Source organism: Onthophagus taurus, chromosome 3 (genome assembly GCF_036711975.1).
Source record: "Onthophagus taurus isolate NC chromosome 3, IU_Otau_3.0, whole genome shotgun sequence".
Lineage (NCBI taxonomy): Eukaryota > Metazoa > Arthropoda > Insecta > Coleoptera > Scarabaeidae > Onthophagus > Onthophagus taurus.
In genome coordinates this window covers 20157665-20181426 of record NC_091968.1, presented here as the reverse complement: position 1 = coordinate 20181426, position 23762 = coordinate 20157665, and the positions used below count along the sequence as shown (strand labels likewise).

General features: G+C 27.7%; 1 protein-coding gene across 1 annotated transcript; it reads right to left on the bottom strand.

Moving 5' to 3' along the window:
* Positions 1 to 9701: 9701 nt before the first annotated feature.
* LOC111416561 (uncharacterized) lies at positions 9702 to 16982 on the bottom strand. The gene is made up of 3 exons (XM_023048621.2): positions 16639 to 16982; positions 16372 to 16538; positions 9702 to 10288 (listed from the first exon to the last, which is right to left on the bottom strand). Exons 1-3 carry the CDS (start codon positions 16862 to 16864, stop codon positions 10121 to 10123), a joined length of 561 nt encoding a protein of 186 aa, XP_022904389.1. The 5' UTR covers positions 16865 to 16982; the 3' UTR covers positions 9702 to 10120.
* Between the last annotated feature and the right edge of the window lie 6780 nt (positions 16983 to 23762).

The following is a 23762-nucleotide window of genomic DNA, read 5'->3' as shown; positions in this document are numbered from 1 at the left end:
TATAAATAAACAAACATAAACTATTCAGACCCGAAATTTAAATAATTAGGAAATAAATAGATTATTGCAAACGGAGAGTCAACTAAAAAGTTCATCAATATTTGCTCTTCATTAGCAATACTTCCTGTAGGTCCGTAATGCTTCCTAGATTGGGGCTCTTTATATTGTTATACCAGATCTCTACTTGTAGAAGATCTGGGGGAATCGTTGACAACAACATGTACTTCAACATGAGTAGTATAGAAACGCCGATTCTAGACAGGAAGTTGCACCTCCGCACCTCCGTGACGTCATTCGCTCAATGTAAAAGTATAGGGAAGGGTGTCAACTAAAGGGTTGGTGGAAAATAGGTTGGTATTGGAAAAGTAACTAGATCTGGTGACTTTCCAAAAAAAGTAACATTCTACCTGGTTGGTAGTGGTTTACTTCCACTACCCCCACTAAGTGGCGCGAATTTCTAGTTACTTTTTTAAAAAGTCGCCAGATCTAGTTACTCATCCAATAGCAACCTATTTTTTTCCCAGCCTTTGGTTGTCACCCCTCCCTATACTTTTACATTGAGCGGATCACGTCACGGAAGTGCAACTTCCAACATGTACTACTTTACTATTATCCAATAATAATCTTTATACATATAAAGTATAAGATTTCTCGTTGTCCGATATCTACATACCTTGTTAGGTGTTAGACGTCTTGTCCTAAATCTTGGAACTAATAAGTTGCGTGTTATCATGAATGTCTCGATATTGTTTCTATACGCTTTGATTGCCATAATCAAATTAGGCAAGTACAATTCCATTTAGAAGTTAATTCCTTTTTGTAGGGACGGCATTCATTCTTCCAAAACATTCATTTTGGTGATTTTGATGGTACTATGGCAATCATTTAAAAAATTTGATGGTAGTAGAATAACTTACAGTTAAGGAGCTAATAAAAGCTTCCGTGCCAAAAATTTATAGCATTTTCCACAAGCTTTGCTGAATTTGAAATTCTTTTAGTCCATCCATGTAGAATTAATGCGCATATGCTCACTTATTGCTCCATTTCCAATTGGATTGATTTATTTGGATCTAAAGATCGATGGGTTTTTACACATTTTCGAGACTGTTCTGGGGTTTCTAAATAAGTATAATAAGCGATTTGGTGGCATTCTTCAAAAATTTTCAGAGCCACACAAAATGTGATATCAATTTTTCAAAGGATTTAGAAACATTTTTAGCAATTTTCCAGGATTTCAGAGTATATTCGAAAAATGAAAACATGTCCTTTTGTGTTTAAAAAATAATATCTCTAGAACTATAATATATATAGAACTTTCGTTAGAGAGCTTGTAATATGAACATATATTATGTTGATAATTTCATTGAAAATTTGAAGAAGAAGAAAACAATATTTATTTGGACTTATATAAAAATAATAACAGTAACAAATACGAAACGAAATACATATATAAAACAAATATAAAAAAAAGTCCAAAAGGGCTATAGACCTCAGTCTTCCTGCCCTGAAAACTTGACTTATTGAGATTTTTTGAAAATTTACTGGAGATTTATTAGAAAACGTAAAAACGCGTTATTTTCAAAAACGAATATCTCAAAAACTAAAAGATATATTAAAAATCCGTTTCTTTCATTGAAAACTTTATAATTTGTACAACAAATCCTGATAGTTTCATAATGATTCATTAAAATCCCGATTTATTATGTTTTTTTGGAAAATAACTGTTTTTTATAACATATGAGAAAATACCAAGTTGTATTTAAAAATTAATATCTCAAAAACTAAAAGATATTTTGAAAATTCGATTCTTTTATTGGAAAGCTTATAATTTGTACTGCATATGCTGATAATTTCATAAAAATGTATTAAAACTACGATTTATTACGATTTTTTGAAAGATAATCGTTGATTTAGTTTTTACATGATTACATGAAAAATTTCTTCTTGGACGACTTATAAAAGATAAAAATACCAAACTTGGTGAATTTGTACAGAATTAAAAAACAAATTTAATGATATATACCGTTTTTTAATGCTTCGATTAGTTTATGAGATATAATGTTTTTAAATTCATCTTAAATAAATTAAGCAATTTTTTAGAGTCAATTTAAAAAAAATTTTTCTCGGATATATATAAAAGTTAAGAAATCAAATTAATGTATTTTATTTAGAATTGAACGGCAAATTTTTTGGTGCAAACCATTTTTTAATATCTCTTTTAGTTCGCGAGATATCATTTTGTAAAGTTCAACTTGTAAATATGTTCGTTTTTGAGTTATAGTTTTTGCACAATTAAATTCAAAATTTCTTCTTGGGCGAAGTATGAAAGATAAAGATACCAAACATGGTGAATTTGTACAGAATTAAAAAACAAATTGAATGATATATACCGTTTTTTAATGTTTCGATTAGTTTATGAGATATAATTGTTTTAAATTCATCTTAAATAAATTAGGCAATTTTTTAGAGTCAAACTCATAAATTTTTTTCTCGGATATTTAATAAAGTTAAGAAATCAAATTAATAGGGTTTATTTAGAATGGAATGGCAAATTTAATGGTGCAATCCATATTTTAATATCTCTTCTAGTTTGCGAGATATCATTTTGTAAAGTTCAACTTGTAAGCATGTTCGTTTTTGAGTTGTAGTTTTTACAGGATTAAATTCAAAACTTCTTTTTGGGCGATTAATAAAAGATAAAGATACCAAACTTGCTGAATTTATACAGAATTAGATAACAATTTTAATGATATGTACCAATTTTTAATGCTTCGATTAGTTTATCAAATATAATTGTTTAAAATTCATCTTAAATAAATTAAACAATTTTTTAGAGTCAAATTCAAAACTTTTTTCTAGGATATTTATAAAAGTTAAGAAATCAAATTCATATGTTTTATTTAGAATTGAACGGCAAATTTTTTGGTGCAAACCATTTTTCAATATCTCTTCTAGTTCGCGAGATATCATTTTGTAAAGTTCAACTTGTAAATATGTTCGTTTTTGAGTTATAGTTTTTGCACGATTAAATTCAAATTTTCTTTTTGGGCGACTTATAAAAGATAGATACCAAACTTGGTGAGTTTGTACAGAATTAAAAAACAAATTTAATGATATATACCGTTTTTTAATGCTTCGATTAGTTTATGAGATATAATGTTTTTAAATTCATCTTAAATAAATTAAGCAATTTTTTAGAGTTAAACTCAAAAAATGTTATCTTGGATATATATAAAAGTTAACAAATCAAATTAATAGGGTTTATTGAGAATTGAACGGCAAATTTTTTGGTGCAAACCATTTTTTAATATCTCTTCTAGTACGCGAGATATCATTCTGTAAAGTTCAAGTTGTAAACATGTTCGTTTTTGAGTTGTAGTTTTTGCACGATTAAATTCAAAATTTCTTTTTGGGCGACTTATAAAAGATAAAGATACCAAACTTGGTGAATTTATACAGAATTAAATAACAAATTTAATGATATATACCGTTTTTTAATGTTTCGATTAGTTTATGAGATATAATGTTTTTAAATTCATCTTAAGTAAATTCGGCAATTTTTTAGAGTCAATTTAAAAAAATATTTTCTCGGATATATATAAAAGTTAAGAAATCAAATTAATGTGTTTTATTTAGAATTAAACGGCAAATTTTTTGGTGCAAACCATTTTTTAATATCTCTTCTAGTACGCGAGATATCATTCTGTAAAGTTCAAGTTGTAAACATGTTCGTTTTTGAGTTGTAGTTTTTGCACGATTAAATTCAAAATTTCTTTTTGGGCGACTTATAAAAGATAAGTATACCAAACTTGGTGAATTTATACAGAATTAGATAACAAATTTAATGATATATATTTTTTCTTAATGCTTCGATTAGTTTATCAGATATAATTGTATTAAATTCATCTTAAATAAATAAGGCAATTTTGTAATCAAATTCAAAATTTTCTTTCTCGGATATTTAAAAAAATTAAGAAATCAAATTAATGTGTTTTATTTAGAATTGATCGGCAAATTTGTTGGTGCAAACAATTTTTCAATATCTCTTCTAGTTCGCGAGATATCATTTTGTAAAGTTCAACTTGTAAATATGTTCGTTTTTGAGTTGTACTTTTGCACAATTAAATTCAAAATTTCTTCTTGGGCGACGTATAAAAGATAAAGATACCAAACTTGGTGAATTTGTACAGAATTAAAAAGCAAATTTAATGATATATACCGTTTTTTAATGTTTCGATTAGTTTATAAGATATAATTGTTTTAAATTCATCTTAAGTAAATTAAGCAATTTTTTAGAGTCAAATTCAAATTTTTTTTCTAGGATATTTATAAAAGTTAAGAAATCAAATTCATATGTTTTATTTAGAATTGAACGGCAAATTTTGTGGTGCAAACCATTTTTCAATATCTTTTCTAGTTCGCGAGATATCATTTTTTAAAGTTCAACTTGTAAATACGTTCGTTTTTGAGTTGTAGTTTTTGCACGATTAAATTCAAAATTTCTTTTTGGGCGACTTATAAAAGATAAAGATACCAAACTTGGTAAATTTATACAGAATTAAATAACAAATTTAATGATATATACCGTTTTTTAATGCTTCGATTAGTTTCTGAGATATAATGTTTTTAAATTCATCTTAAGTAAATCACGCAATTTTTTAGTCAATTTAAAAATTTTTTTCTCCGATATCTATAAAAGTTAACAAATCAAATTAATATGATTTATTTAGAACTGAACGGCAAATTTTTTGGTACAAACCATTTTTCAATATCTCTTCTAGTTTGCGAGATATCATTTTGTGAAGTTCAACTTGTAAATATGTTCGTTTTTGAGTTGTAGTTTTTGCACGATTAAATTCAAAATTTCTTGTTGGGCGACTTATAAAAGATAAAGATACCAAACTTGGTGAATTTATACAGAATTAAATAACAAATTTAATGATATATACTGTTTTTTAATGCTTCGATTAGTTTATGAGATATAATGTTTTTAAATTCATCTTAAATAAATTAAGCAATTTTTTAGAGTCAAACTCAAAAAATTTTTTTCTCGGATATTTAATAAAGTTAAGAAATCAAATTAATAGCGTTTATTTAGAATTGAATGGCAAATTTATTGGTGCAATCCATTTTTCAATATCTCTTCTAGTTTGCGAGATATCATTTTGTAAGTTCAACTTGTAAATATGTTCGTTTTTGAGTTGTAGTTTTTGCACGATTAAATTCAAAATTTCTTTTTGGGCGACATATGAAATATAAAGATACCAAACTTGGTGAATTGATACAGAATTGGATAACAAATTTAATGATATGTACCGCTTTTTAATGCTTCTATTGGTTTATGAGATATCACTTTTTTAGGATAACCTTGTCAACATCAAACTTGGTGAGTTTATATTGAATTTTGTGAACCCCCAAAGTAATAACAAATAAACATAAACGTTATTATACATAGAGGCTGTGTGTTAGAAATTAGAAAAAACGTTTTTTATTTATTATTGTTGATTAATTTAATTATTAACCGATTAAAAAGACGATTACGGTTGTAAATTAATAAGAAAAAAAACTGGAAAAAATCATGGAGCTTTGTAGAGAAACAAAAATGTCTTAAACAAAATAAGAAACTGTGTGTTTAGAATTTGTTTATTAAAAAAGGCAACGATTTAAAACGTATTAAGCGAACTCGAACAAAAAATTAATAATAATAAATTGTTATCGGATAAATTAACGACAATCTAACAACTCTATACCGATAATGATTTAATTAAAAAGTGGAATAGGATGTAAGACTTTGTGTAAACGATGAAAACCTTTATTTATTTATTAATTTATTCTGTTGTTAATTAATTTCAAAAAAACAAGTCTTTCAAATTATATATAAGTGTTGATTTGAAGGTTAAATAAAGGTTAAATTCGTATATCTTTGTGTAATAATGATAATTATTATTATAAGATAAACTAAAACGAGAAAATAATGACGGAAAAACCTATACTAACGCACATTGAATACCTATAACAATAAAAAAAAATTACAAGATTAAAATTGATAAAAATAAAAATGATATGAATCACCAATGATATAATATAAATATACAAAAAAAATATCGACGTATATAATGGTTTGTAAGATTATTTAATTAAAAAAAAACATGAATGAGAAAAAAATAATTAATAAATAAATAAAAAAATGTTGTTTTATATACGAGTAAATAATAAATAAACAAGAAAAACATTTTTTAATATCATCCCATTTTAAATTTTATTAAAAAAAAATTAACGAAAAATAATTACAAAAAAAGAAAAATGAAAAAAGAAAACTTTTTCAAAATCATCTCATTTGAAATTTACGGGTATTATATTTAAATAAAATAAAATTAATAAATAAATTAAATATTATAGTTGTTAATAATAAAATTGTACATAAAAAAAGGAATAAAAAGGGAAAAACTCGAAAAATAAAATTAATTATTTAATAAAAAAAAATATATATATATAAAAATTAAAAAAAAAAAACGAAACTATATATATATATAAATATATATTATATATAAAAATACGTTTAGAACGCGAATATATCTTCCATTCTATCGGTGTTGTAATAACTAAAGTAACCAAAAAAAAAAAATAGAAAATGTAATAATGACGAAGAGAATTTTTTTAAATACTTTTTGTTGTTAAAAAATATAAAAAAAATCAAAATGAAAAAATTCTCGACGTTTTATCATTGTGTATAAACCAAGATGAAGCGAAAAATGATTAAAAAAAAAATGATTGATTTAATTTCGGTTCAGAAACCCTCAAGGAAAGTGGACGAAACTATATTGGAGTTTCTAAATTTCAAATATACTTGTATGTGAATTTATTATATACACTTCTTTTTGTTTTAATTTGTTAATTTTTTAACCTTTAGATTTTAAGGAATCAAGACGATGTAAAAGTGTTGCTTAAAAAAGTGTTGATTAATAATGAAGTGATTAATTATAAAGTGATTAAGGAAGAATATAAGGTGGGTAAGAAAATATAAATATTGTAAATAATAAATTAAATAATTAATGATTTTGTTTCATTAATTTTAGTTTGAAGAAATTTTTAAAATTTGATTAAATTAAAATATCCGTAAAGTTGTGTTGCAACAAGACAAGATATAAATCTTCACCAATTAAAAGGGAAATTATCTTAGCTTTATACCTGTTCTTTGAAAATATCTTGTTAATGGTACCACTTAGGATTCAGAGCATATTACGTAAAAACTTTTGGAACGAAAGTTGTAGCTAATTTTATTTTTAACAATATTGCTTTCTTGCACTTTTGCTCTTATTGTTAGATGCAGAATAATCGACAAAAATATGAAAATGGGAGTAATTTGCTTTTTCAAGTTGTTAATGGTAACACTCTGGAAACGAAGCATATTACAAAACAACTTTTCGGACAGAAATTATAGCAAATCTTACTCTTAACAATATTGGTCTCTTTCACTTTTGTTTTCAAATACATAGATATCGAGAAAAATACGAAAATATAAAAATTGGATAAATGTGTTCCTCTTTCAAGTTGTTAATGCTAGCTAGCACTCGGAAAACGTAGCATGTTATAAAAAAGTTTTAAAACAAAAGTTGTAGCAAATTTTATGCTTAACAATATGGCTCTCTTGCACTTTTGCTCTTAGATGCGTCAATATCGAGATGGATACGAAAATATGAAAATTTGATGAATTTGTTGGTTTTTTAAGTTATTAAAGGTAACACCCTGGAATCGGAGCATACTATAAAAAAACTTTTAAAACAAAAGTTGTAGCAAATTTTATTCTTAACAATATTGCTCTCTTGCACTTTTGCTTTTAGATGCGTCAATATCGAGAACAATACGAAAATTAGATTAATTTGTTACATTTTCAAGTTATTCATGGTATCACTTGGGAAACGAAGCATGTTAGAAATAAACTTTTGGAACAATAGTTGTTGCAAATTTTATTCTTAACAATATTGCTTACTTGCACTTTTGCTTTTAGATGCATCAATATTGAGAAAAATACCAAAATATGAAAATTAGATGAATGTGTTTCTTCTTCAAATTGTTAATGGTAACACTCGGGGAATAAAATATATTATAAAAGATCTTTTAAAACAAAAGATGTAGCAAATTTTATTCTTAACAATATTGCTCTCTTGCACTTTTGCTTTTAGATGCGTCAATATCGAGAACAATACGAAAATTAGATTAATTTGTTAAATTTTCAAGTTATTAATGGTACCACTTTGGAAACGGAGCATGTTATAAGAAAACTTTTAGAACAATAGTTGTTGCAAATATTATTCTTAATAATATTGCTTACTTGCACTTTTGCTTGTAGATGCGTCAATATCGAGCAAAATACGAAAATATGAAAATTGGATGAATGTGTTTCTTCTTCAAATTGTTAATGGCAACATTTGGGAAACGAAGTATATTATAAAAAAACTTTTTAAACAAAAGATGTAGAAAATTTTATTCTTAACAATATTGCTCTCTTGCACTTTTGCAATTAAATGCGTCAATATCGAGAACAATACGAAAATATGGAAATTAGATGTATTTGTTACAATTTCAAGTTATTAATGGTATCACTTGGGAAACGGAGCATGTTATAAAAAAACCTTTGGAACAATAGTTGTTGCAAATATTATTGTTAACAATATTGCTTACTAGCACTTTTGCTTTTAGATGCGTCAATATCGAGAAAAATACGAAAATATGAAAATTGAATGAATGTGTTTCTTCTTCAAATTGTTAATGGTATCACTTGGCAAACGAAGTATATATTAAAAAAACTTTTAAAACAAAAGATGTAGCAAATTTTATGCTTAACAATACTGCTCTCTTGCACTTTTGCTTTTAGATGCGTCAATATTGAGAACAATACGAAAATATGAAAAATAGATGAATTTGTTACATTTTCAAGTTATTAATGGTATCACTTGGGAAACGGAGCATGTTACAAATAAACTTTTGGAACAATAGTTGTTGCAAATTTTATTCTTAACAATATTGCTCTCTTGCACTTTTGCTTTTAGATACGTCAATATCGAGAAAAATACGTAAATATGAAAATTGGATGAATTTGTTGAGCATATTACAAAAAAACTTTTAGAACAAAAGTTGCAGCAAATATTATTCTTAATAATATTGCTTTTTTCTTAATGATATATTAATAGACTCTTCTATATCGGTAGCATAGTGAATAACATCTGTAATTCTCTGTATTACGAAAACTTGGACTGCTTTCCTTTTATTTGGTGAAAATTTCACATTATTTCTGCACAACGACCGTTCGGACATATTGTAAAATTAATTGTGTTTCATATGGTTACAAATATAATGTTTTTGGTAAACTATGCCATCAACTTTTTGAGCAAATCAACGGTAATTTTCTTTTTGGTGTTGGTTACAATGAAGAAGTAACAAATTTAAGAGGAAATTTCTGCAAAAAGTATGTAATAATAGAGTTGCTATATTACATTTAAGTTGTCTAATTCAGTGCTACGATTTTCAGATTAGAAGTTACATGACAATACAGATTTATGGAAATCTGAAGAAATAGACAGTTAAGAAACATAAAAGATTGCCTACGCAATAGGAACATGGAACGTCAAAACTTTAAACAAACCAAGAGCACCTCAACAATGCCATCTTCAAGGTAAATAAGGTGATTAATTAAAAACAACTCGATTAAAGATTGATTTATTATAAAAAGAAGACACTACTTGATTATAAATATCACACATGATTTAGATTGATTTTTTTAAAGTAATCAGTAAGGTGCAAAATAATTAAATAAAATCAATAATAATAATAATTAAATAATAATAGCTGTTACATATAATAATAATAATTAAAAATTGTAAATAATAAAACAAAAAATAGCCCAATATTGATTTTTGCCTCCATACGTAAGCAAGTAATAACCACCTTGTTTGTTTAATGAATAATAAATTGGGCTTTTAGCAAAATAACTAACATACAAATTCCATCTTATAACCACCTCATTGATTACTTTAACAATATATAAGATAATATTTAAACATATTTCTTTCGATTTTGTATTGATTCGAGGTGTTTTTGTTTATGACGGGTGATTTATGTATTATAAGTAGGAAACGTCGTAAGGATTAGAAATCGCTGGTACATCCGGTGGAACTTTCAGAAGGCCATCATCGGTGTAATCATCATCATCATCTTCATCATTTGACTTATTTCCTTTACTTCGTGAGGCGTAACGAGTCTTTGCTGATTGTACTCTTTGTTGCAGAATCTAATTCAAAAAAATTCAAATTATCTTTGAAATCATATCGAGTGTAAATTTTGATATGATGTGTATGTTAATTTGTCGCTTAAAGATTGTAGTTTATGATATGATATGAAAAATATAAGTTAATATGATTGAAATATTTAAGAAAAAACTATTAAAGAAGAAATGTGTTAATTTATAAATTTTATCAGAATACGATATTTTCAAAAAATCATAACGACTGCATTTTTATGAATATTGATATGATATGTTTGTTGAATTGTAACTTAAAGATTCTAGTTTATGATGTGATATAAAAACTATAAGGTAATGTTATTGAAATTTTTTGAAAAAAAATATTAAAGAAGAAATTGTCAAATTTATAAATCAAAACTAATACGAAATTAAAAAAAAATCATAACGACTGTATTTTTATGAATATTGATATGATATGTATGTTGAATTGTAGTTTAAAGATTCTAGTTTACGATATGATATGAAAACTATAAGATAATATTATTGAAATTTCCAGGAAAAAAATTATAATACAAAAATTGTCCAATTTATAAATTAAAAGTAATACTGTATTTTTTACTGTATTTTTATGAAAATTGATATGATATGTATGTTAAATTGTAGCTTAATGATTCTAGTTTATGATATGATATGAAAACTATAAGGTGATGTTATTGTAATATCCAGGAAGAAATCATTGAAATAGAAATTGTCAAATTTATAAATGAAAACTAGTACGAAATTTTCAAAAAATCATAATGAAAGTATTCTTATGAATATTGATATGATATGTATGTTGAATTGTAGCTTAATGATTCTAGTTTATATGATATGAAAACTATAAGATAATATTATTGAAATTTCCAGGAATAAATTATAAAAGAAGAAATATCAAATTAATAAATTAATATGATAGTCAAAAAATCATATCAACCGTATTTTGCAGGGTCATAATATGACGTGTATGTTAAATTGAAGCTTAATGATTCTAGTTTATGAGATGATATGAAAACTATAAGGTGATGTTATTGTAATATCCAGGAAAAAATCATTGAAAAAGAAATTGTCAAATTTATAAATGAAAACTAGTACGACATTTTCAAAAAATCATAATGAAAGTATTCTTATGAATATTGATATGATATGTATGTTGAATTGTAGCTCAAAGATTCTAGTTTATGATATGATATGAAAACTATCAGATAATATTATTGAAATTTCCAGGAAAAAATTAAGAAGAAATGTCACATTAATAAATTTATATGATTGTCAAAAAATCATATCAACCGTATTTTGAAGGGTCATGATATGACGTGTATGTTAAATTGAAGCTTAATGATTCTAGTTTATGATATGATATGAAAACTATAAGGTAATGTTATTGAAATTTTCAGGAAAAAAATATTGAAGTGGAAATTGTCAAATTTATAAATCAAAACTAATACGAACTTTTCAAAAAATCATAACAACTCTATTTTTATGAATATTGATATGATATGTATGTTGAATTGTAGTTTAAAGATTCTAGTTTATGATATGATATGAAAACTATAAGATAATGTTATTGAAATTTCCAGGAAAAATCATTGAAAAAGAAATTGTCAAATTTATAAATCAAAACTAGTACGAAATTTTCAAAAAATCATAACGACTGCATTTTTATGAATATTGATGTGATATGTGTGTTGAATTGTAGCTTAAAGATTCTAGTTTATGATATGGTATGAAAACTATAAGATAATATTATTGAAATTTCCAGGAAAAAATTAGAAAAGAAGAAATATCAAATTAATAAATTAATATGATTGTCAAAAAATCATATCAACCGTATTTTGAAGGGTCATGATATGACGTGTATGTTAAATTGAAGCTTAATGATTCTAGTTTATGATATGATATAAAAACTATAAGGTAATGTTATTGAAATTTCCAGGAAAAGATTATTAAAGAAGAAATTGTCAAATTTATAAATCAAAACTAATACAAAATTTTCAAAAAATCATAACAACTGTATTTTTATGAATATTGATATGATATGTATGTTGAATTATAGCTTAAAGCTTCTAGTTTATGACATGACATGCAAACTATAAGATAATATTATTGAAATTTCCAGAAAAAAATTATAAAAGAAGAAATATCAAATTAATAAATTAATATGATTGTCAAAAAATCATATCAACAGTATTTTGAAGGGTCATGATATGACATGTATGTTAAATTGAAGCTTAATGATTCTAGTTTATGATATGATATGAAAACTATAAGGTAATATTATTGAAATTTTAAGGAAAAAGTTATTAAAGAAGAAATTGTCAAATTTATAAATCAAAACTAATACGAAATTTTCAAAAAATCATAACAACTGTATTTTTATGAATATTGATATGATATGTATGTTGAATTGTAGATTAAAAATTCTAGTTTATGATATGATATGAAAACTATAAAGTAATGTTATTAAAATTTCCAGGAAAAAATTATTGAAGAAGAAATTGTCAAATTTATAGATCGAAAATAAAGCGAAATTTTCAAAAAATCATATCGACTGTATTTTTATGAATATTGATGTAATATGGTGATGTAAGGTGATGTTATTGCAATTTCCAGGAAAAAAAAATCATTGAAAAAGAAATTGTCAAATTTATAAATCAAAACTGGTACGCAATTTTCAAGACATCATAACCACTGTATTTTTATGAATCTTGATATGATATGTATGTTGAATTGTAGCTTAATGATGCTAGTTTGTGATATGATATGAAAACTATAAGGTAATGTTATTGAAATTTTCAGGAAAAAATTATTAATGAAGAAATTGTCAAATTTATAAATCAAAACTAATACAAAATTTTCAAAAAAATCATAACAACTGTATTTTTATGAATATTGATATGATATGTATGTTGAATTATAGCTTAAAGCTTCTAGTTTATGATATGACATGCAAACTAGGAGATAGTATTATTGAAATTTCCAGGAAAAAATTATAAAAGAAGAAATGTCAAATTAATAAATTAATATGATTGTCAAAAAATCATATCAACAGTATTTTGAAGGGTCATGATATGATATGTATGTTAAATTGAAGCTTAATGATTCTAGTTTATGATATGATATGAAAACTATAAGGTAATATTATTGAAATTTTCAGGAAAAAATTATTAATGAAGAGATTGTCAAATTTATAAATCAAAACTAATACAAAATTTTCAAAAAATCATAACGACTGTATTTTTATGAATATTGATATGATATGTATGTTGAATTATAGCTTAAAGCTTCTAGTTTATGACATGACATGCAAACTATAAGATAATATTATTGAAATTTCCAGAAAAAAATTATAAAAGAAGAACTATTAAATTAATAAATTAATATGATTGTCAAAAAATCATATCAACAGTATTTTGAAGGGTCATGATATGACATGTATGTTAAATTGAAGCTTAATGATTCTAGTTTATGATATGATATGAAAACTATAAGGTAATATTATTGAAATTTTCAGGAAAAAATTATAAAAGAAGAAATATCAAATTAATAAATTAATATGATTGTCAAAACATCATATTAACCATATTTTGAAGGGTCATGATATATGTATGTTGAATTATAGCTTAAAGCTTCTAGTTTATGATATGACATGTAAACTATAAGATAATATTATTGAAATTTCCAGGAAAAAATTATAAAAGAAGAAATATCAAATTAATATGATTGTCAAAACAGAAATCAACCATATTTTGAAGGGTCATGATATGATGTTTGTCTTAAATTGAAGCTTAATGATTCTAGTTTATGATATGATATGAAAACTATAAGGTAATGTTATTGAAATTTCCAGGAAAAAAATATTAAAGAGGAAATTGTCAAATTTATAAATCGAAAATAAAACGAAATTTTCAAGAAATCATAACGACTGTATTTTTATGAATCTTGATATGATATGTATGTTGAATTGTAGCTTAATGATGCTAGTTTGTGATATGATATGAAAACTATAAGGTAATATTATTGAAATTTTCAGGAAAAAATTATTAAAGAAGAAATTGTCAAATTTATAAATCAAAACTAATACGAAATTTTCAAAAAATCATAACGACTGTATTTTTATGAATATTGATATGATATGTATGTTGAATTGTAGCTTAATGATTCTAGTTTATGACATGATATGAAAACTATAATGTGATATTATTGAAATTACCAGAAAAAAATCATTGAAAAAGAAATTGTCAAATTTATAAATCAAAACTAATACGAAATTTTCAAAAAATCATAATGAAAGTATTCTTATAAATATTGATATGATATGTATGTTGAATTGTAGCTTAATGATTCTAGTTTATGACATGACATGCAAACTATAAAATAATATTATTGAAATTTCCAGGAAAAAATTATAAAAGAAGAAATGTCACATTAATAAATTTAGATGATTGTCAAAAAATCATATCAACCGTATTTTGAAGGGTCATAATATGACGTATATGTTAAATTGAAGCTTAATGATTCTAGTTTATGATATGATATGAAAACTATAAGGTAATGTTATTGAAATTTTCAGGAAAAAATTATTAAAGAAGGAATTGTCAAATTTATAAATCAAAACTAATACGAAATTTTCAAAAAATCATAACTACTGTATTTTTATGAATATTGATATGATATGTATGTTGAATTGTAGCTTAATGATTCTAGTTTATGATATGATATGAAAACAACAAGATAATATTATTGAAATTTCCAGGAAAAAATTATAAAAGAAGAAATGTGAAATTAATAAATTAATATGATTGTCAAAAAATCATATTAACCGTATTTTGAAGGGTCATGATATGACGTGTATGTTAAATTGAAGCTTAATAATTCTAGTTTATGATATGATATGAAAACTATATGGTAATGTTATTGAAATTTTTAGAAAAAAATTATTAACGAAGAAATTGTCAAATTTATAAGTGAAAACAATACGAAATTTAAAAAAAATCGTAACGACTATTTCTTATGATCATAATATGATATGTATGTTAAATTCAAGTTTAAAGATTCTAGTTTGTGATATGATATTAAAACTATAAGGTAATGTTATTGAAATTTCCAGGAAAAAATTATTGAAAAAGAAAATGTCAAATTTATAAATCAAACTAGTACGAAATTTTCTAGAATTCTAGTTTAAGATTCTAGTTAATGATATGATATGAAAACTATAAGGTAATATTATTGAAATTTTTAGAAAAACATTATTTAAGAAATTGTCAAATTTATAAATCAAAACTAGCACGAAATTGTCAAAAAAATCATAACGAATTTTTTTAATATTTGTAAAAATAAATTGACAAATATTGATATATACAGCGTGTCCCGTATCTTCCGCATCAGAGCATTATACGGTTGTAGAATACATTATTCTGAAGCGATCTTTCTAATAAAATTTTTTCGAAATGTTTATAATAACCGCACGGGAACTGTTTAACGACGACCAATAACTGACGACTTTGATTCATCGAAAAAGTTTATTTCTCTTTCCATGACGAATCTATTGGTGAGTACACGTGGGAAACGAGTTATCATCGGCGTAGCGGACCGGCCGAGGGTGGCACCGATTACCTGAGTCTGATTTGCGATCTGCTGATTGGACGCAAAACAGTTCCTTTACACAGTTCCCGTGCGGTTATTATAAACATTTCGAAAAAATTTTATTAGAAAGATCGCGTCAGAATAATGTATCCTACAACCGTATAATGCTCTGATGCGGAAGATACGGGACACGCTGTATATGTTGAATTGTAGTTTAAAGATTCTAGTTTATGATATGATATGAAAACTATACGGTAATGTTATTGAAATTTTCAGGAAAACATTATTGAAGAAAAAATTGTCAAATTTATAAATCGAAAATAAAACGAAATTTTCAAAAAATCATATCGACTGTATTTTTAAGAATCATGATATGATATGTATGTCAAATTGTAGTATAAAGATACTAGTTTATGGTATGATAGAAAAACTATAAGATAATATTATTGAAATTTTCAAAAAAAAATTATTAAAGAAATTGTCAAACGAAAACAAAGAAAAAATCTTACTTGTTGTCTCCTTATTTCAGCTTCATCAAGTTTTTCTCGTAACTTAACGAGACTTAATGATGGACTCGTTTGTTGTTCCTCCAATTTTTGAAACCTCCTCGGTGGATGTTTCTTTATAATCGATTCAGATTCTTTCAACATTGGTACCTCAAATGATAATCCGTTATCTAAAAATTTTAAATTATTTTTTTCCCGAAAAAAAATTTATTTTGATTTACGTTGATATATTTTTTGACAAAAGATGTAATAAATTAAAAAATATCTTACTCGATTGTTGAACATTAGTGCAAGTACCCAATTCGTTATTCTCCTGAAGCATTTCCGTTTGCGGTTCAACGCTTTCTACTGGTGGAACATCCGAAGCTCTTCTCGGAACCGAATTTTTCCTTACCTCCAATTGATTAAGATCGTTGTTGACAACTGAATGACAACCAGCAGTTTTCAAATCACCTTGAAGCTCAACTGTTAAATTTTTAGAAGCACTACAACCCATTTTATTACACGTTTTCTCTTTCCAACATTAAATTTTTAATGTACAGAATGCACATATGTTGTTGTTATTCTCGGTTCTATATACAAGGTCGAGGATAAATCAATAAATTTAAATACATTTTTAGATTTTTACCACGCGAAACATTCGTTTTTAATAAGAAATAAATTATTTAACAATAAAAACTTTATTTTAAATAAATACAACTAATTTAAATCAATTTTATTATTACGAATTTTTTTGTTTTGGGTTAATTATAATTAAATTGAAAAATGTAATAAAGCCGCAATAAAACCTTTTAGTTTAAGTGTAAAAAGAGCAATGTACTAGGAGTAACTGTTCGCATTAGCGTGTTAAAAAAGTCGTAACACATGCGCGTTTTACATGTTTCGTCAGTTTTGTTTGCAACGAAACACAACACAACAAAAATGAAACCTAAAGTTGGATAAAAGGTAAGGGTCAAAAGGGTTAGGGGCGGTACAAAAGCGCGTACACGGTACGACCTAGGGTCATTACTTATTCAAGAAGGCGACATGGTTTTCATTACGAATCACTTCGATTTTTCTTGATCGACTATTTCCGTTTACAATCCGTTGTGTGTTTTGAATTTATTTTGGTTTAAAATTTTCTTAATGTTTTTATGTTATTATTTATTTATTTATCTCATGTGGGTGCAAATTCTGCACCCACATGTACTTTTTAACTGTAACACTGTAACCAATAAAAAAATGACTTTTCAAACAAACCTTTATTATTACAAAAACTACAAATAAAATAAAAATCATCCACAATTACAGAAATTTCGGTATTACGTCCTATTTCCAATGTTCTTTTGGAAGACTTTGCAAAAACAAAAGTTTATTTAAAGATTTCCCTTTTAGGGCCGGTGTACAATCATAGTTTAAGCGTCCGATTAACTAATCGGCAGTTAAAATGTCCTTATGTGAGTACACTGTACTCGGACTATTATTTTATCTACTTATCTGTCTACTCGGATTTTTTTTATATGGGATTTTTTTTTAAATGCGCTAATATTGCTTGGTAAATACACTTAGTGTAAAAACCAAATAAAAATTTGAGAAAATTAAAAAAAATCGCTTAATGTTAAAAACTATGGGATGTTTTTTAAAAAATATTTTTTTACACAGATGTTTATTCAAATTAAACACAATAATTTATTACAATTATAACATGAAAAATAAATAAATAAAAAAAAATTGAAAAACACTAAATAAAAAATAATGGATTACAAAAATAATAAATCTTGAGGATAGAGAAACACAAATAAAACCTAACGTTATCATAATCACTACCATTATCATTAAATAAATTTATACACAATTTACAAAAAATTATGTGTTAGATATCACTTTATTAATCATATTCTCAGTAAACTACAAGTCATCAATTTATAACAATCGAAATAACTTCCAACGCCTCACACATTCGGCTCTCTAACTCAACTCTGACTCTCTTACTAAACTAATGCCCTTAACCGTCCTTCCCACTCCCTACTCTCTCTCTTCTTCATCTCTTTCTCTCTCTTAGCGGTATCGATCTTCACATTCGGCCTTGCTACCATTTGGGTCGTCCTCGGCCCTGACTTCCTCATCTTCCGAATTCATTTCTTCTTCGCTGTCTGTCGACTCATCTTCTTCTTCGTCCAGATCTGTTATGACACACCATGGCTTGATACGGTCGGATGCAAAAACAGATTGATAAGGTTTTTGACTTCTTGGTGTTCCAGGTATATCTTTCAACTCGTATCTATCGTTTGGTAAAACTTTATGAATAACGTAAGGTCCTTTGTACCGTAATGCCAGTTTTCTAGATTCGCCAGTAGCTGTTGCTTCACATTTTACTAACACCAAGTCTCCTTCTTGATATTTTCTTGGTTTTATGCGTAGTTTGTCAAATCTTTCCTTTTGATCTTTCTGTCGTTTTCTAATCTCATGTAGTGCGTCTGTTCTTATTTCTGTTATCTCTTCCTCACTCACAGCTTCATCTTCTGTTAGCGCCAATAACAAATGATTTTGTAAAGCATTTCTAGGCCTGTAAGCGAATAATAATTCATGAGGTGTTTTCTTCGTGACACTATTTGGTAAGGAATTTAAAGCGAATTGGATTTCACACAGTCGTTTATCCCAATCTCGTCCATCCTCATTCTCACTTCTTGTAGATATTGCTGTCATTAGTGTTCTGTTGTAACGTTCCACCTGTCCATTTACACGTGGTGTTGCAGTTGCATTTTGAATATGTATGATTTGATTCATTTTACAATATTCCTTAAATTTCTTTGAGCTGAACGCCGTGCCTGTGTCAGATACAAGTCTAGTTGGTGGTCCAAAAGTATTCTGTATTTCTTTCATAATCCTCACGACTGGTTCACTTTTTGTATTCTTCACTGCTCTTACTATTAGATATTTTGTAAAGTTGTCTATATATACCAGAAGATGTGTGTTACCCTTCGTACTCTTAGGAAACGGCCCTAAATGGTCGATATTAACTGTATGGAAAGGTATTGGTTGTCTCTCTATATTATGCAATTCTCCTTCCTTTTTACCTCCAGATATTTTCCTATACGCACATTCTATACAGGCTCGTATATAATTTGTGACTCTTTTCCTCATTTTAGGGAACCGTAAATATTGTTTAAGGTGACTTATCGTTTTGTCCACACCATAATGACCCATACGATCATGACTATTTTGAATGACCTTCCATATAATCCCTTTGGGTACAACCCAACGTTTATCATCTCCCAATTTTCTATATAATCTGTTATTAATTAATTCATAATCATGATGTATTTGTTTCTCATCGTTATTATTCGGGGGTCTTTGCAATATTTGCGTTATTGTCATTAATTTTACATCTTGCATTTGCATTGTTATAAGCCAATCTTCTTCGTTAATCATTAAAATGTTCAAACCAGCTATCTCTGGTTCACTAGCCTCTTCTTGAGGACATCTACTCAATGCGTCAACATGTTTCATTTGTTCGGCTATTCGATGCTCAACCACATAATTATATTCCAACAATTTCAAACACCATCTAGCAATTCTCGGTGACATATCTTGTTTCTTTACTGTTTGTTTAATTGAATTGCAATCTGTTATTATTCTAATTTGTTTTCCTAGCACATACACTCTAAATCTCTCTAGACTCTCGACTATAGCAAGCATTTCCAATTCGTAACTATGGTATTTAGATTCGATCTCAGATGTTTGTCTACTATAAAAACATATTGGTTTCCACATACCTTCAGTTTTCTGCATTAATATTCCAGCAACACCTATCTTACTAGCATCAGTATGTACTTCCAGTTCAGACCCAGGATTGTATAATGCCAAAACCGGTCTTTCACATAATCTCGTCTTTAGTAATTCAAAAGCATTTTCTTGTGCACTTCCCCAAACAAACTTCTCATCTTTTCTGGTTAATATTGTCAACGGTTTAATAACAATGGAAAAGTTCTTAATGAATCTTCTAAAAAAACTAGTTAACCCAATAAATTGTCGTACTTCCTGCACTGTTGTCGGTCTCCGAAAATAAGAAACAGCTTCAATTTTCCTAATTCCTGGTCTCAGTCCCTCTTCGCTAATCTCGAACCCAAGGTAGTCAATCTTATTATACAAAAATTTACATTTGCTCATTCTTAATGTGAGTCTAGCTTCTTTCAACACTTTAAGTACGATTTTCAATTTCTCAAGACCTTCCACGACAGTTTCGCTCGCAATCAATATGTCATCCATGTACACAAGAGCAATATTTGGTCCTACCTTTCTTAAGACTTTACTCATTAAACGGTTGAAAACACTTGGGGCGTTAACAAGTCCAAATGGCATCCTGTTAAACTCGTACAAGCCATCTGTTGTTACAAAAGCTGTCAAATGCCTGCTTTCTTCACTAATCGGTACTTGGTAATATCCATTAGCTAGGTCAAGAGTAGTAAAATATTTCTTACCAGCAAGTTTATCTAGTTGTTCATCTATCAACGGCATTTGTGTATGCTCTTTTCGGGTCACCTCGTTTAGTCGCCTGTAATCAATACATAAACGCTCTCCTCCTGTTTTCTTACTCACCAGCACAACGGGACTCGCATACTCAGATGTTGAAGGACTAATAATACTAGCTTTCAATAATTCACCGACTTGATCGTTGACTATATCTCGCTGACTATATGCTAGCCTATATGGACGACTTGATATTGGTTTTGTATTTGTAACTTCAATCTTCATCTCAAACAAATCCGTGCATCCCAAATCAGAACATTTATCCGCAAACATTTGGTCATGTTCTTCTACTAATTTAACTAACTCCATTTTGTCACCTTCTTGTATTTCTGCATTTACATCAACTTTTTGCTTTTGTACTTTCATCTGAGTTCTTGCTATATCTACTATTTGTTGTTCTGCTACAGCTTGGTTACAACCTTTATTGAAATCTTCATTATCTAAATCGACTTCTACATATTCAATTTCTTTAGTTTTCTCTTCTTCAATCTGACTTATCGTCAAAGTATTATATTCCTTTATAACACGGATATTAGGTTTATCTAAAACACTTCTTCCAATTATTATTGGTTCATTCTGGGTCGAATCAGGTACAACAAGTACTTCAGATGTCATCTCTATTCCATCTATTACTATTTCAACATTGGATTCTCCTATTGGTCGACATTTCCCTCCCCCAAATCCTGTCAGTCTTACAATAGAGGGTTTATAATGTAATTTTAATTCATCTGCTTCCTGTTGGCGTATTGTAACTACATCACTACCAAGATCGATAAATGCTACAATGTCGGTCTTATTAATCTGTACAATTTTATTATTCATCTCTACATGTATATTGTTCTACTTTATTTACTCGCCTTGGTGTAGTACAGTCCTTCGCAATATGCCCGTCTCTATTGCATTTGAAACATTTTCTTTGTTTTGGTTTACTGCAATTGTGGATCATGGAATGTATCTCGTTGAGTATTTCCCCTTCGATCGGACATATTTTTCATGGTTGCTTCATAATCTTTTATTTTTGATAATAAATCTTGAGTATCACATGGTATACTAATAGCTAATAACTTCCCAAGTTCTCTATCAGGTATTCTCATTATGATATATTTTACCAACGATTTTTCATTTATCTCACCCTTATTTCCAATAGCTTTCATGAAATATACATAATTCTCGTATGATTCATCAGGTTTCTTTTTCTTTCTTGATAATTCAAAATGAATATCAACGTCATCAACGGCAGTAAGAAAATCAGCAACGACCAATTTTTTGAACTCAACCCAACTTGATATCCGGTCTTGTGCTCCATTAAACCATAATTGTGCAGCGCCTTTTAGTTTAGACACAGCGTTAAACAGTAAGGTATCATCTTCCCAATGAAACACCTGTGCCATATTTTCGACTTTTTTAATCCATTGTTTCGCCGTCAGTGAATGTAATTTTCCAGGGTCGAACTCAGGTAAAACTTGATTTCCAGCATTATAAAAGTAATTTACGCTTCGTCCGGAATCGTTTAATTTTCTTTCTCTTTCCATCAGATCTCGTTCCCTCTTTAACAATTCTCGTTCTTGTTGCAGCAATCTTCTTTCTCTATCGATAGACGTTTCATCTTCAACATTGAAATCTCGTACTGTTGAACAACCAAATTCGCCTGTCACGTCCACCGTTTCTCCGTATTCACTCATTTGTTCTTTTTTTTTTTTTTTAAACACCACGTATAAAGTATTTAACCGACGCAACACCTGTAATCTTTCTCGAATATACTATGACGTCACCACAATCCGTTAAAGTAGCGTCCACACTCGTTTCCAGAATCGTCCACGTTTTTATTGTTTTTCTTTTTACTAACTGGTTTGATTTATTTATCGCACCGCTGCTGTGTTAGATATCACTTTATTAATAATATTCTCAGTAAACTACAAGTCATCAATTTATAATAATCGAAATAACTTCCAACGCCTCACACATTCGGCTCTCTAACTCAACTCTGACTCTCTTACTAAACTAAAGCCCTTAACCGTCCTTCCCACTCCCTACTCTCTCTCTTCTTCATCTCTTTCTCTCTCTTAGCGGTATCGATCTTCACATATGTTTTTAATGTTGTAGTGTATGGTACCGTTCGAAGCAGTCACCAATATGTAGTCCAGGCTTACGTGTGCAAGTGTCACAAATATACCTAGTTTCCCGCCTGCCGCCTTGTACTTTACGCTTAGAACATACCGCACAGTCTTTTTTCTTCCCATCATTTTGCCAGTCTGCCAGAAGTTTTGGACCCCTGCCGAAAGTTTTTTGTCATCTCGTCAACCAATTCCCGAACAAACTTTAGATGTGTCATTGGTTTTTTGTTTTGGCCCCGTTGTGAAAATTTATATAATAAATATGCATTGACACTGGACATTTCGAGTCCCCAGAAAAATAACTTTCGCCACCACTTCAAAGACTTCCTCAGGAAACAGTATGACGCTGAATAAGAGTCTGCGCGGTCGACACCTCCCATAAATTTATTGTAATTGACCACTACATTTGGCTTATTTACAACTTGTAAGTTGCCTCCACGTACTCTTCTGTTGATAGGCTGTGTTCCTGAAATATCCCACGAAGTAAGTATGGTGACGACCCTTTTATCTTTCCATGCCAATAACATCAAATTACCTGATCTGCATGCAAATGTGTTGTCTTCGGCAAATGTTGGTTTTTTGATAGAATCAGGTATAAATTTGCGGTTTATTTGAATAGTGCCTGTCAAATGAACATTTAGTTTTAACAACTCTTCTGCAAGTGGCAAGCTAGTATAGTATCTATCGGTGTAAAAATGATATCCTTTACATCCTGGGTTATTGTTTAATAATTTTTGACAAAGATGTAACACTATCCTTGTACTTACATGT